Below are 14,722 nucleotides of genomic sequence, written 5' to 3'. Positions count from 1 at the left end.
AAGGTGTGCCGAAAATGGTGCTTATTGGTCCTTGTTTGGGTATAGCCCCCATATAGACCGATCTCCCGATTTTACTTCTTGGGCTTCTAGAAACTGTATTTACTGAAATTTGCCTGAAATTTGAAACATAGGGGTATCCTAGGACCATAAAGGGGTGTGCCGAAAACACTGAGTATCGGTCCATGTTTTAGTATAGACCCCATATAGACTGATCTCTCGACTATACTTTTTGGGCTTCTAGAATTCGTAGTTTTTACCCAATTTGTCTGAAATTGGAATTCTAGAGGTATTTAAGGACCATTAAGAAGTGTGCCGCAAATGGTGAGTATTGGTCCATGTTTTGGTGTAGCCCCCATATAGACCGATCTCCCGATTTTACTTCTTGGGCTTCTAGAAACTGTATTTACTGAAATTTGCCTGAAATTTGAAACATACGGGTATCCTAGGACCATAAAGGGGTGTGCCGAAAATGGTGCCCATCGGTCCATGTTTTAGTATAGTCCCCATATAGATCTATCTCCCGATTTTACTTCTTGGGCTTCTAGAAACTGTATTTGCTATCCGATTTGCCTGAAATTGAAAATCAAGAGGTATTTTATGACCGCAAAAAGTGTGCCGAAAATGGTGCTTATTGATCCTTGTTTGGGTATAGCCCCCATATAGACTGATCTTTCGACTATACTTTTTGGGCTTCTAGAATTCGTAGTTTTTACCCAATTTGTTTGAAATTGGAATTCTAGAGGTATTTGAGGACCATTAAGAGGTGTGTCGTAAATGGTGAGTGTTGGTCCATGTTTTGGTATAGACTCGGTATAGACCTAGCTCCCAAATTTATTTCTTTGGCTGCTAGAATATGTAGTTTTTATCCACTTTGCCTGAAATTGGAAACCTAGAGGTATTTTAGGACCACAAATATTTCAGCCGAATATGGTGTGTATCGAGCCATGTTTTGGTATAGCCCCGATCTCCCGATTTACCTCATTGGGCTTCTGGAAACCGTAGTTTTCATCCGATTTTCCCGAAAATGTATCTTACACCCTCATAAATCTGTCTCGCATTTATTTTTACCGGTCCATTTGATAAGGGATCGATATATACCGATTTCACTTCTTGAGGGTATAGCTGACGCACTGATCACAAAAATTGCATGAAACTGAAAATAAAAGTTCCAGATTTACTCCTCGTAATTATTTAAATAATGGCGGTAAAAATCTACAAATTTAAGATTTTAAAGCAAGGCTTTCTTTCATCAAACCAAACAAAATTGATTCTTATAAATCCAGAATCTGGTCTAGTCTTCATAGGTAGAATCTTTAAATTTATCTTCGGGAAGCGTACTGGTTGAACATATCTGCGGGAATATCTGTCATCAAACCCCCTGAAATTCTATATATTATCAAGTAACCCGCCATGACTAAGCGTTTTCAATGGCCGAATTTTTCAACCGGCCGAATTTACTACTGTATATACTTGTTACTGCTTTAAAGGGTTAAATCATCAATTCGATTCAAAAACTAATCATAAATTATGAAAATCACATCACAAACACATCTACGCAAAATTCTGTTTTCATCCTAGTAATTTTACGAATTCAGCAAAATAAAAATTCAAAATCAAAATTTACACATGATTTTATTCCTATACACAATTTCATCGCCGTGAGATGAGGAGGAGGCAAACACAACAGAGAGCAATAACAACAGCATCCATATGAAATCTACAAATAAATGTTTATTGAAAAAAATACAATTACTTTTTTTTTTGGGGTCCGTCCGTCTGTCTACCAGTCTATCTATCTATCTGGATATCTAAATGTTGTCCGTCTGCTCTATGAATATTTGGATTCATTTGTGGTGTTGGTGTGAAATCTCACAATTGTTACCGAAGAGATTTGGAACGGTGTGCAGTGAGGCGGCAAAATTAAAGATCACCGGGGTGATTTTTACTAAAAACGGATATTGAGTTTTTAGTATTAAACTTAACGTCAACAAGGTTAGAACTTTTTCTAGTTTGTTTTTTGTTTTGCTTTGTTTTTTTTTTCAAACGAACGAAGACAACAAAAAGTGTTAAAAGCGTCTAACATGATTTGCGCGAAAAAAGTGAAAAAATCATCCGGTAAACATCAAAAGTGTGACTGTTATGAATTTAATGTAAAGATTATAAAAACGCCACAGGAAATAAGAAAATCTCATAGAAAATGCATTGAAGCGAATGTCAACGATAAATGAAAGTGGTCGTCGCGAACCGCTACAATACCCTTCACCAAAAAATCAATAAGAGAAAGCAATACATTTTTTGAAGATGCAAAATGTTAAATACGGAAAATGATACCTAATAAAATCAAAAATTAATTTATCAATTGTGTTAGCTACAATGAAATTCAAAGCTAGGAAATTATTTTAATAATATATTTTGGGTGATGCTGGGCTACGTAGATACAGATAACTAGATCAAAAAGGCGGTCCCCTTGGCGGATATAAGTTTATAGACGTTGAGATGAATAAATGGAAACTGGAAATACCCAGCAAAAAATATTTCAGCAGTATGAGTTTAGTAGCGCTTTTGGGTATACAACAAAGTAGGCAGTGCATCCACACTACATGAATCGGTGGCAATAACGTAAACGAGTAATCAAACTAGTTTATGATCATTCATTTACGTTATTGTAACCAATTCATGCAGTGTAGATGCATGAAAGGTAGTGCTGTTTTCCTTCACGCCAACAATGCTATACTCAAGATTATATATCACTTCTGAGCAATATTATATATTAAAACAAGTAAGGAAAGTCTAAAGTCGGGCGGGGCCGACTATATTATACCCTGCACCACTTTGTAAGTCCACATTTTCGATACCATATCAAATCCGTCCATGTGTTGGATGTTATATGAATCCATACACATATATTCTATATATATGAGCAGATCTGTACAGAGTTCTGCAATACTTATAGATTTTACATTTAAGTCGGCTAATGCGCTGAGGTGGAACACAATGTTAGTAAAAAATATAGGAAACATTTAAATATGAACCAATTTTGAGGCAACTTCGCAAAAGTGTATTTATGATTTATCGGTCGATAGATGTGTAATAGAGTAATAGGAAAATTTGAGTCATTTTGATAAGTTTTCGACTTAGCAGTGGCGATTTGATAAGGAAAATGTAGGTATTTCGGCCAGTTTTGCCTAAATAGGATAAACATATATATGGAATCTATATCGAAATCTGAACCGATTGCAATCAAATTTCACATGCATAGTTACTATGTTGAATCTACTCCCTGTACAAAATTTCACGTAAATCGGATAACAACTTTGACCTCTGTGGTCATATGACCGAATATCGGGCGAAAAATATATATGGGATCTCAAGGCCGTATTCAGGGGGGGGGGATGAGGGGGATCAAACCCCCCCCCCGAAATGAATGAATATTTTTATATAAATAAATATATATTTTTAGCTGCATAGAAAAATCTTATCGAAGATGTTGAAGAAAAGCTGGAGGTTTTTTTTTCGAAAAACGCTTACCTATAAAACTTGCACAAATCATAGAATACTAGTTGAAAAGCCCGTCAAACGACGGTCGAAAAAAAACAATTTTTTTTTGTTCTCGCACCACAAATTTCATTTTTGGAAAATGTATTTCTGCTTTTTATGTGTGTTTGTTGATCTTTTTGTGAACATGACTCGCTTTGTTTGGCCATAGCAAGAACAACGAAACAGCCACACACACGTGTGTAAATGAAATGGCGTAAAACCTGCGAAAAGAACCTGCCTAATTCAGCGATTGAAGCAATAAAGAGATTTTTCCAAACGTGCATATTCTTTTAAAAATTTTGGTCACTTTGCCAGTTACTCAGGGATGGAATATACAATTTCACTGGAAGATTATTGTCAAGAGACTGAATTCTAAAGAAAATAAAATTTTGACAAAATTTTCTATAGAAATAAAATTTTGCAAAAATTTCCTATAGAAATAAAATTTTTACAAAATTTTCAATTGAAATAAAATTTTGACAAAATTTTCTATAAAAATAAAATTTTGCAAAAATTCTATATAGAAATAAAATGTTGACAACTATTTCTACCGAAATAAAAAATCGATAATATAGAATCGAATTCTTTTTTCGACTAAAACTTTCTTGAAGTTCAATAAAATCCTGTTTTTGACTATGTCTTTTACAAAATCGAGATTTTCTTCCCACATGAACATGTCTGTTTTGCCATATTTGTAAAAGACTATTAGCAAATAAGGTTGATAAAGACTTTCTCAAAATATTAAAATATTTTGTCAAAGCTATTGTACCATAAATCTGATATCGACTTAAAAATGTCTACACAAAAGGTACTAAATCATTCCCGGGGGTACTACGATACTGACCGGGGTGAAAAAGGTTTGAAAAAAGTACTATAGTACTGCATTTTCCATCCCTGCAGTTACTACGTGCTCATCCGAACGTTCATTTTCAACAATGAAGAGATTAAAGACGTATCTTAGAAATTCGACTAGCGAGAGTAGAACCAAAGGATTGGCATTAATGTCGGTTCATCGCCGAATAAATGTGCCGACTGAAGAAGTCATTGATTTATTTTCTGCCCAAAAAGTCCGTCGGCTCAATTTAATATTATAACAAGTATATACAGCACTAAGTTCGGCCGGGCCGAATCTTAAATACCCACCACCATGAACCAAATATTAGGGTTTGAGGATATTCCCGAAGATAAATTTAAAGATTTCACCTATGAGGACTATATCAGATTCTGGATTTATAAGAACCATTTTTGTTTGAGTTTTAGAGGAATCATTAACATCTCTTGTAAGTGTGCAAGAAAATTCTAAAATAACGTCTTGATTTGAAATCTTAAATCTGTAGAAGTAAAATCTAGAAATTTTACATTGAGTTTCAAGCAATTTTCATGATCAGTGCGCCTTCTATACCCTCAAGAAGTGAAGTCGGTCTATATGGAGGCATTACCAAATGGATCGATAAAAACTTAATCCGATACACGTTTTTGTGAGCCTAAAATACCAGAATATTTACAATTTCAGGCAAATCAGATAAAAACTACGGTTTCTAGAAACCCAAGGAGTTAAATCGGGAGATCGTTCTTATGGGGGCTATACTAAAATATGGACCGATACTCACCGTTTTCGGCACACCTCTTTAAGACCCGAAAATACCTCTAGATTTCCAATTTCAGGTAAATTGAATAAAAACTGCGGTTTCTATAAGCCCAAGAAGTAAAATCGGGAGATCGGTCTATATGGGGGCTATACCAAAACATGGACCGATACTCACCATTTTTGGCACACCTCTTTATGGTCATAAAATACCTCTAGATTTTAAATTTCAGGCAAATTGGATAACACCAACTATAAGGATAAACAGACTTCATTGAAAAGTTTAGAGACTTTTAGACAAGGAAAAACTTTTTTTCAGAGAAATACGTCTTCTATTCTAAGCAAAATTCGTATATGAAGCATGTGAAGTATTTGGCCTCCCGACAATATTCTTTGCGGTGCACCATCTTCTATTTAATATGTGATAGAAACCAAAATTATGAAAATGGACCAAATTCTGTTTGGTCTGACCATCGGACAAAATTTAAAAATTAGAAATCTTTTGGACCAATTTTGGTCCGATCGGACCAAAACGGCAACGCTGATTGGAATTGAAAGTCTATACACAGAGTAGAAGTAACTACTCTCCGAAAGTTTTTTTTTGTTTTGCAACATACGTAGAGAAGAGGTTTTGTTATATTTGTAATGTGTGTGTGTATGTTTATGTTTGCAACAACCTCCATCGACATCAGTCCGTGGTACACCTACGAATATTCTTACTCAGATCTAGTGTTACCTAATTTCGCTTTTTTCCCCTTTATTGTATAATAAATGTATATGCGCACATTTTTCAACCAAAATTGAAACTATCCATAATTTTAATTAAATTTTCGAGAACTAATATCAGAAATAAGACAATGCTAGGATATAGTACAATAGTAAAGCAAATATGAATGTCCTTACACTGAAAAAAAGCATGCCCGGTTCCAAAGATTTTGTCTTTACTTTAACAGTTTGGGTATTAATTCCGAGCCAAAGAAGCGGAGAATACAAGTAAGGATACTTTAAAGACGTAATTCTCTTTTAAATTTGGGGGTTATGTACTTGCTTCTAGGAAGCAAATGTTATTTTTTCCTTTTTTTAGATTTTTTTCGTCAGTTGTTATCAAAATCCTTAAAAACGAGTTAACGAGTTATTTTTTCCATATTAAGACTCGACTTCCAGTAGAAATTATGCTATGTTTCAAGTAAAAAGCGTCTTTAAAATAAAGTGTTGAAAAACATGTCTTATTTTTTAACGATTTTTTGAGATTCAAAAAGGAAACAAATTTAAAGACAATTTTATTAATTTTAAAGAATTTTTCTTAATTATTAAAGTCACGTTGACCTTACCTCAAAAATTTTTACACATTTTTAAGTAAAATCACTTAATTATAAGGACAGTACAACTTCATTCAAAAGTTTATTGCCTTTTGGACAAGAAAAAAAAACTTTATTTTAGAGAAATGCGTCTTCCATGTTAAGCAAAATTTGCATTCTTATTCTAAGGACATGGAATCTTTGACTTCACGACAATATTTTTGTCAGTGTAGAAAACTAAAAAATTAAATATAAATAAGATCGTTTAATTGCATTTATTTGACGTTCATTACAACCATCTTTGTAGTAATACGGGATGAATTTGATCGAAAGTACTGTTGTTACTTTTACAACACATACCAGAGATATATTTTGACATTTGCCGTTTTTAAAAACAATTACTAAAAAATACGTTGTGTTTTCCCCAATGTACGTACGTACAAAAATACATATCGTACATTTTAAACGTTTACTCACACTACGCTAAGTACTAGCTATATTTGAAATTACCTACACAGTGTAATTTCAAAGTTACACATTTCATTCAAGTAATATTTTATTCGGAGCGGAGCGGTTTTTCATTTGGAAACCGCTCCGCTCCCGCTCCGCTCCGGATTTTAGAAATGCCGCTCCCGCTCCGGCTAAAAAAGGGCTTGCTCCGCTCCGGATCCCTGGTTGGTACTATATAAAAAAAATATACATTTAATACTAGCGACGCTATCTATGTGTCAGACCGGGGACCTAATTTACAATTTTTGTTTTGCTGCGATTGATTCGCAAAATATTTCCGATTCAAACTTTTGCATGCGTTTGAACCAATTGTCGAAGCACTTTTGCCACTCTCCCAAAAAAACATTCTAAACGCATCAACCACTTCTGCAGGTGTTGAAAAACGTCGGGAGTAACAAGAAGTCATTCGGTACCAAGTCAGGACTATACGAAGGATGACCTCTCAAATCGATCTTTTGAGTGCTCAAAAATGAAGTTGTTTGAACCGACGTGTGAGAGCTTGCATAGTCGTGGTGAAGAGTGATCCGTCTATTGCGTTTGGTATTCCCGATTTCTTGGAAGATAACTGACAAACAAATCGTTGTGTACCACTCAGAACTGACTCTCTCCGTTGTTCTCCTGGGACTATTGCGGCAAGTCCAGTTTTCCTCAAAAAACACTGGAGATCATTTGCTTGAAAGTGCTTCGTGTGCGAGCGAATTTAGGTTGGATTTTATCAATCTTGAAACACTCATACCGTCGACTGCTTTCGGGTTCATATGAGTAAATGCACGATTTATCACTATGCCATAGACTTGTTTATAAGCACTGCAATCGTATTTCTGGAGCATTTTTTTTCGACTAATCGACACGAGCCTTTTTGTGAGCGATTGACACATATTTTGACAGTCTAATTTTTCATGCAATATTGAATGAATGCTGGTCACATTAATGCCTAAGGTTGTCTTAATCTTCCAATAGGTCACTTGACGATCTTGCAATCTCAGTTGGCTCACAGTATCAATGGTTTCCGGAAAAACAACTGATGCTGGACGACTTTCACGAAATTTGTCTTAGAATGAACTACGACCTCGGTTGAATTCACCATACCATTGATAAACACTGGTTCTTGATAGGTTAGGTTAGGTGGCAGCCCGATGTATCAGGCTCACATAGACTATTCAGTCAATTGTGATACCAAATTGGTGAACTTCTATCTTATCACTGAGTGCTGCCTGATTCCATGTTAAGCTCAATGACAAAGGACCTCCTTTTTATAGCCGAGTCCGAACGGCGTTCCACATTGCAGTGAAACCACTTAGAGAAGTTTTGAAATGTCACCAGCATTACTGAGGTGGGATAATCCACCGCTGAAAAACTTTTTTGTGTTCGGTCGAAGCAGGAATCGAACCCACGACCTTGTGTATGCAAGGCGGGCATGCTAACCATTGCACCACGGTGGCTCTTGATGGGGCTTCATCGCCAAAAATTGAATTATGTCCCTCGATGCACTGTTGGAATCTGTCCATTGGAGAAAGACTTTTACCACTTTGGAATCGCGTTAGCCCAAAGTGAGCTGTCCATAGGAGAATGGCTTAAAGGCCGGCCACTTTTAACACTATGGAATCCCGTTGTCCCTTTTTGGACTCTGCCTATTAGGAGAAATTCTTACAATCCGGCTGAAGGCCGCCTCAACTCAATATTCCCCAGCCGATTTCTAACTCTCTTCCATTAGATCGCTGCACAGAAAAAAATTTTCAAATTTAATCAAGACATTAATTGATCCAATTAATTTTTTTATTGAAATGTCTTCAATCACGAAAATTACAGTATCAATTAAAAAATTAATTGGAAGTCAATTAAAAAATTAATTGAAAAATATCAAAAACACACGATTCAATCATAAAATTAATTGATCCAATTAATTGTTTAATTGAAATGTCTTCAATCAAAAAAATGATACACATAGAAAAAAATCACAAAAATTTTTCCAATTGAAGTCTTAATTGAGTTTTCAAAAATATTCAATTAAAAATTTCATTGATTCAACAAATTTTTTTATTGAAGCAAAAATCAATCAAAACATGAATAGCATCAATTAAATTTTTTAATTAACTTTAAATTAATTTTTTTTATTAATATTATAATTTTTTGTAATTGAAGACATTTCTTTTAAAAAATTAATTGGATCCATTAATTTCGTGATTGAATCAGTCCGTCTGTCTGTTGTAATCACGCTACAGTCTTCAATAATGGCGCTATCGTCCTGAATTCTGCACAGATTCGTCTTTTGCCTGCACGCAGGCTATATTGGTCCAGGTTTTGATATAGCTCCCATATAAACCGATCCTCCGATTTGGGGTCTTGAGCTACTAGAAACAGTACTTTTTATTCGATTTGTCTGAAATTGGAAATTTAGAGGTATTTTTGGACCACAAATGGGTGTGTCGAAAATGGTGTGTATCTGTTCATGTTTTGGTATAGCCCCCATATAGACCGATCTCCCGATTTTACTTCTTGGGCTTCTAAGTGGTTTCACTGCAATGTGGAACGCCGTTCGGACTCGGCTATAAAAAGGAGGTCCCTTGTTATTGAGCTTAACATGGAATCGGGCAGCACTCAGTGATAAGAGAGAAGTTCACCAATGTGGTATCACAATGGACTGAATAGTCTAAGTGAGCCTGATACATCAGGCTGTTACTTAACCTAACCTAACCTTACCTTCTAGAAACCGTAGTTTATATCTGATTTGTCTGAAATTGGAAAGTTAGAGGTATTTTAGGACCAAAAATAGGTGTGCCGCAAATAGTGTGAATCGGTCTATGTTTTGGTATAGTCCCCATATAGACCGATTTCCCGATTTTATTGCTTGGGCTTCTAGAAACCGTACTTTTTATCCGATTTGTCGGAAATTTGAAATTTAGAGGTATTTTAAAACAACAAACAGGTGTGTCGAAAATGGTGTGTATCGGTACTTGTTTTGGTATAGCCCCCATATAGACCGATCTCCCGATTTTACTTCTTGGGCTTCTGGAAACCGTAGTTTTTATCCGGTTTGTCTGAAATTTGAAATTTAGAGGTATTTTTGGACCACAAATAGGTGCGTCGAAAATGGTGTGTATCGGTCCATGTTTTGGTATAGCCCCCATATAGACCGATCTCCCGATTTTACTTCTTGGGCTACTAGAAACCGTAGTTTATATCCGATTTGTCTGAAATTGGAAATTTAGAGGTATTTTAGAATCACAAATAGGTTTGTCCAAAATGATGTGTATCGATGTGTGGTTTGCTATAGCTCCCATATAGACCGATCTCATGATTTTGCTTCTTGAGTATGTAAAAACCGTAGTTTTTATCCAATTTGCCTCAAATATAAAATCAAAAATTTTTTAGGACCATATATAGGTGTACCGAATATATTGTATATTGGTACAGATTTTGATATATGTGTCCCCCTTATAAACCCGCCCTCCGATTTGGGATCTAGACTCTGTAGGGCTTTCAGAACCACAATTTGGTTTGTGTGTATCGGTGCAACTTTTTAATTGGAAATTTTATGGTGCAGGGAAGCAAGATAATATAAATCTTTTCGAACAAGGGGTTTTTTTGTTCATCGTGGAATATATGTTTCACCTATAGAAATATTTTGGTTCACTAAAAGTGAATAAGAATTGAAATAATAGTGCATAAACATTAGAAATGATCATTAATTCTCAATAACTGTTATCATAACTAGTCGATTTAGTCGAATCGTATAAAACGAATCAAAATTATTCGATTAATCGAATGCTTACTATCAAGATTGTCCCTATATAATAGTGTAAAGTTATCTTTTCTTACAAACACCTCAAGTTTGTGCATCATATTCAATATTCTTGGTGGAGGGTATTCAAACGAATTTTGAATTTTGTGCCAAAAGTGTCGCGTGCATCGTTGTGAAAAAATAAAGTGCATTAAGTGAATGGATGTCAGAATTATTTTTGAAAAATAATACAAAAAAATATAGTGCATATGGAACGTGCTGATTTAAGAATTGTGCGTATTTTGATTTGCTCCGTTTTTTTTTTTTCTTCTTCTGCAATACAACACAGATTGACGACTCAACTCAAGTAACATAAACGCAATTATTAATCCGATTTACATCTGATGATGGTGGTGCTTTATATGACATTGTACAAATTGTAATTTGTTTTGTAAAAAGTAAAAAAAAAATAACGAATACATTTCCATAACAAAAGATACAAAAGATTCTTTGTGATTATTTGCCACATATACAAGTGAGAGAGATTGTTTTGTTACAAAAAAAAAGTGACACAAATATGCATTCCACAGCCTGCGGTGTTGGTGCCAGCACCAGTAATTCATCAACGCCATCAACGATGCAACAGTAAGTATTAAAGGTATTTTGAAACGAAATATGTGTATATATTATATATAATCACGAAAATTGTAGTTCCAATCATTTTTTTTATTACGAAAATGGTAATTTAGTTTAATTGACTTTGTCACAAAATCAATTAATTTTTTTAGTGATTCAATTAAATTCCATTAAAGTTTTGCATCGAATCAATTAAAATTTTCCTATTCATGTTTTTGTGGTTCACTTCACAGAACGAAGAAAAAAATTTTAGTTGATAAGAAACTATGAAATTGGTTTTACATCCTGGAAAAGAATAATCGTTTATCACAAATAGTATATACTTTTCTTCCAAATACACTTCCTTTCAACGAAAAGAAAATGAGAAACGAACTTTGTTTGTCTAAAATTTCGTTTGGGAGGAAAGAATTATTTTTTTGCGTGTATTACTCAATTATGTATGGAACAAAATATCGGCCAAATGGGCACACCTGAGGCATAATGGAGGTTCTATGCCGTTAATGTGCCGAATTATCTCATCCTTTAGCTCTTGAATTGTTGCTGGCTTATCGACGTATACCTTTTCTTTCAAATAACCCCAAAGAAAAACGTCTAACGGTGTCAAATCACATGATCTTGGCGGCCAATTGACGTCGCCATTACGTGAGATAACACGGCCATTGAATATGTTGCGCAAAAGAGCCATTGTTTCGTTAGCTGTGTAGCAAGTGGCACCGTCCTGCAGAAACCACATATCGTCCACATCCATATCTTCCAATTCGGGCCATAAAAAGTTGGTTATCATCTCACGATAGCCAACACCATTCACAGTAACTGCCTGACACATGGTGTCTTTGACAAAAATGCTCAGGGTGGGTTCCTGAGTCGATATAGCCATGTCCGTCTGTCCGTGAACACATTTTTGTAATCAAAGTCTAGGTCGCAGTGTTAGTCCAATCGACTTCAAATTTGACACATATGTGTTTTGGCTCAGAATAGAACCCTATTGATTTTGAAAGAAATCGGTTCAGATTTAGATATAGCTCCCATATATATAAAGGGTGGTTAAAATTTCAAGGGCCGATGTTGATTTTGAATAAAACACAAACTAAAGGGTGATTTGTTAAGAGCTTGATAACTTTTTTTTTTTTAAAAAACGCATAAAATTTGCAAAATCTCATCGGTTCTTTATTTGAAACGTTAGATTGGTCCATGACATTTACTTTTTGAAGATAATTTCATTTAAATGTTGACCGCGGCTGCGTCTTAGGTGGTCCATTCGGAAAGTCCAATTTTGGGCAACTTTTTCGAGCATTTCGGCCGGAATAGCCCGAATTTCTTCGGAAATGTTGTCTTCCAAAGCTGGAATAGTTGCTGGCTTATTTCTGTAGACTTTAGACTTGACATAGCCCCACAAAAAATAGTCTAAAGGCGTCAAATCGCATGATCTTGGTGGCCAACTTACCGGTCCATTTCTTGAGATGAATTGTTCTCCGAAGTTTTCCCTCAAAATGGCCATAGAATCGCGAGCTGTGTGGCATGTAGCGCCATCTTGTTGAAACCACATGTCAACCAAGTTCAGTTCTTCCATTTTTGGCAACAAAAAGTTTGTTAGCATCGAACGATAGCGATCGCCATTCACCGTAACGTTGCGTCCAACAGCATCTTTGAAAAAATACGGTCCAATGATTCCACCAGCGTACAAACCACACCAAACAGTGCATTTTTCGGGATGCATGGGCAGTTCTTGAACGGCTTTTGGTTGCTCTTCACTCCAAATGCGGCAATTTTGCTTATTTACGTAGCCATTCAACCAGAAATGAGCCTCATCGCTGAACAAAATTTGTCGATAAAAAAGCGGATTTTCTGCCAACTTTTCTAGGGCCCATTCACTGAAAATTCGACGTTGTGGCAGATCGTTCGGCTTCAGTTCTTGCACGAGCTGTATTTTATACGGTTTTACACCAAGATCTTTGCGTAAAATCTTCCATGTGGTCGAATAACACAAACCCAATTGCTGCGAACGGCGACGAATCGACATTTCACGGTCTTCAGCAACACTCTCAGAAACAGACGCAATATTCTCTTCTGTACGCACTGTACGCATTCGTGTGGTTGGTTTAATGTCCAATAAAGTAAACTGAGTGCGAAACTTGGTCACAATCGCATTAATTGTTTGCTCACTTGGTCGATTATGTAGACCATAAATCGGACGTAAAGCGCGAAACACATTTCGAACCGAACACTGATTTTGGTAATAAAATTCAATGATTTGCAAGCGTTGCTCGTTAGTAAGTCTATTCATCATGAAATGTCAAAGCATACTGAGCATCTTTCTCTTTGACACCATGTCTGAAATCCCACGTGATCTGTCAAATACTAATGCATGAAAATCCTAACCTCAAAAGAATCACCCTTTATTTAGGAAATTATTGTAATTTTATTTTATTATGATATATTGGTATTATTCAATTATGTATGGAACAAAATATCGGCCAAATGGGCTTCGCGACCTCGGTGCCATACCTTCATCCGATGGTCCAAATTTTCGATGACGCTGAGGCATAATGGAAGTTCTATGCCGTTAATGTGCCGAATTATCTCATCCTTTAGCTCTTGAATTGTTGCTGGCTTATCGACGGGCCATAAAAAGTTCGTTATCATCTCACAATAGCGAACACCATTCACAGTAACTGCCTGACCGGCCTCATTTTGGAAAAAATACGGCTCGATGATTCCGCCAGCCCATAAACCGCACCAAATAGTCACTCTTTGTGGGTGCATTGATTTTTCGACAATCACTCTTGGATTCTTATTCGCCCAAATGCGTCAATTCTGTTTATTGACGAATCCACTGAGGTGAAAATGTGCCTCATCACTGAAGATGATTTTCTTCGAAAATTGATCATCCACTGTTGCCATTTCTTGGAACCATTCTGCCCATTCACGACATCCATGGTTCAAATTGAGTAAGTTTGAAATAGTGAAATGTTTAGGTGCGGTTCACATTCAACATCGGCCCTTACAATTTAACCACCCGTTATATATTCTGGGTCGTGGTGAAATTCTGAATCGATCTAAGAATATCCGTCCGTGTGTTGAAATCACGCTAACTTCCGAACGAAACAAGCTATCTACTTGAAACTTGGCAGAAGTAGTTGTTATTGATGTAGGTCGGATGGTATTGCAAATGGGCCATATCGGTCCACTTTTACGTATAGCCCCCATATAAACGGACCCTCAGATTTGGCTTGCGGAGCCTCTAAGAGAAACATATTTCATCCGATCCGGATGAAATTTGGTACATGGTGTTAGTATATGGTCTCTAACAACCATGGAAAAATTGGTCTACATCGGTCCATAATTATATATAGCCCCCATATAAACGGACCCTCAGATTTAGCTTGAGGAGCCTCTAAGAGAAACATATTTCATCCGATCCGGCTGAAATTTGGT

The 14,722-nt window shown here is 35.9% G+C and overlaps 1 protein-coding gene across 2 annotated transcripts in view; it reads left to right on the top strand.

Moving 5' to 3' along the window:
- Positions 1–1,979: 1,979 nt before the first annotated feature.
- LOC142228511 (glutathione hydrolase 1 proenzyme) overlaps positions 1,980–14,722 on the top strand; it is a 151,958-nt gene continuing 139,215 nt past the window's right edge. Inside the window, exons 1-2 of one of the 2 annotated variants that reach the window (XM_075298954.1) lie at positions 1,980–2,115; positions 11,001–11,296. In XM_075298954.1, coding sequence (XP_075155069.1) covers positions 11,229–11,296 — 68 coding nt within the window. In that variant the 5' untranslated portion in view covers positions 1,980–2,115; positions 11,001–11,228. The remainder of the gene's footprint in view (positions 2,116–11,000; positions 11,297–14,722) is intronic. The other variant, XM_075298958.1, reaches the window with a different exon arrangement.

This window comes from Haematobia irritans, chromosome 3 (genome assembly GCF_050003625.1).
Source record: "Haematobia irritans isolate KBUSLIRL chromosome 3, ASM5000362v1, whole genome shotgun sequence".
Classification (NCBI taxonomy): Eukaryota; Metazoa; Arthropoda; class Insecta; order Diptera; family Muscidae; genus Haematobia; species Haematobia irritans.
Note: the sequence above shows the minus strand (reverse complement) of the source record. Positions and strands in the feature narration are given on the sequence as shown.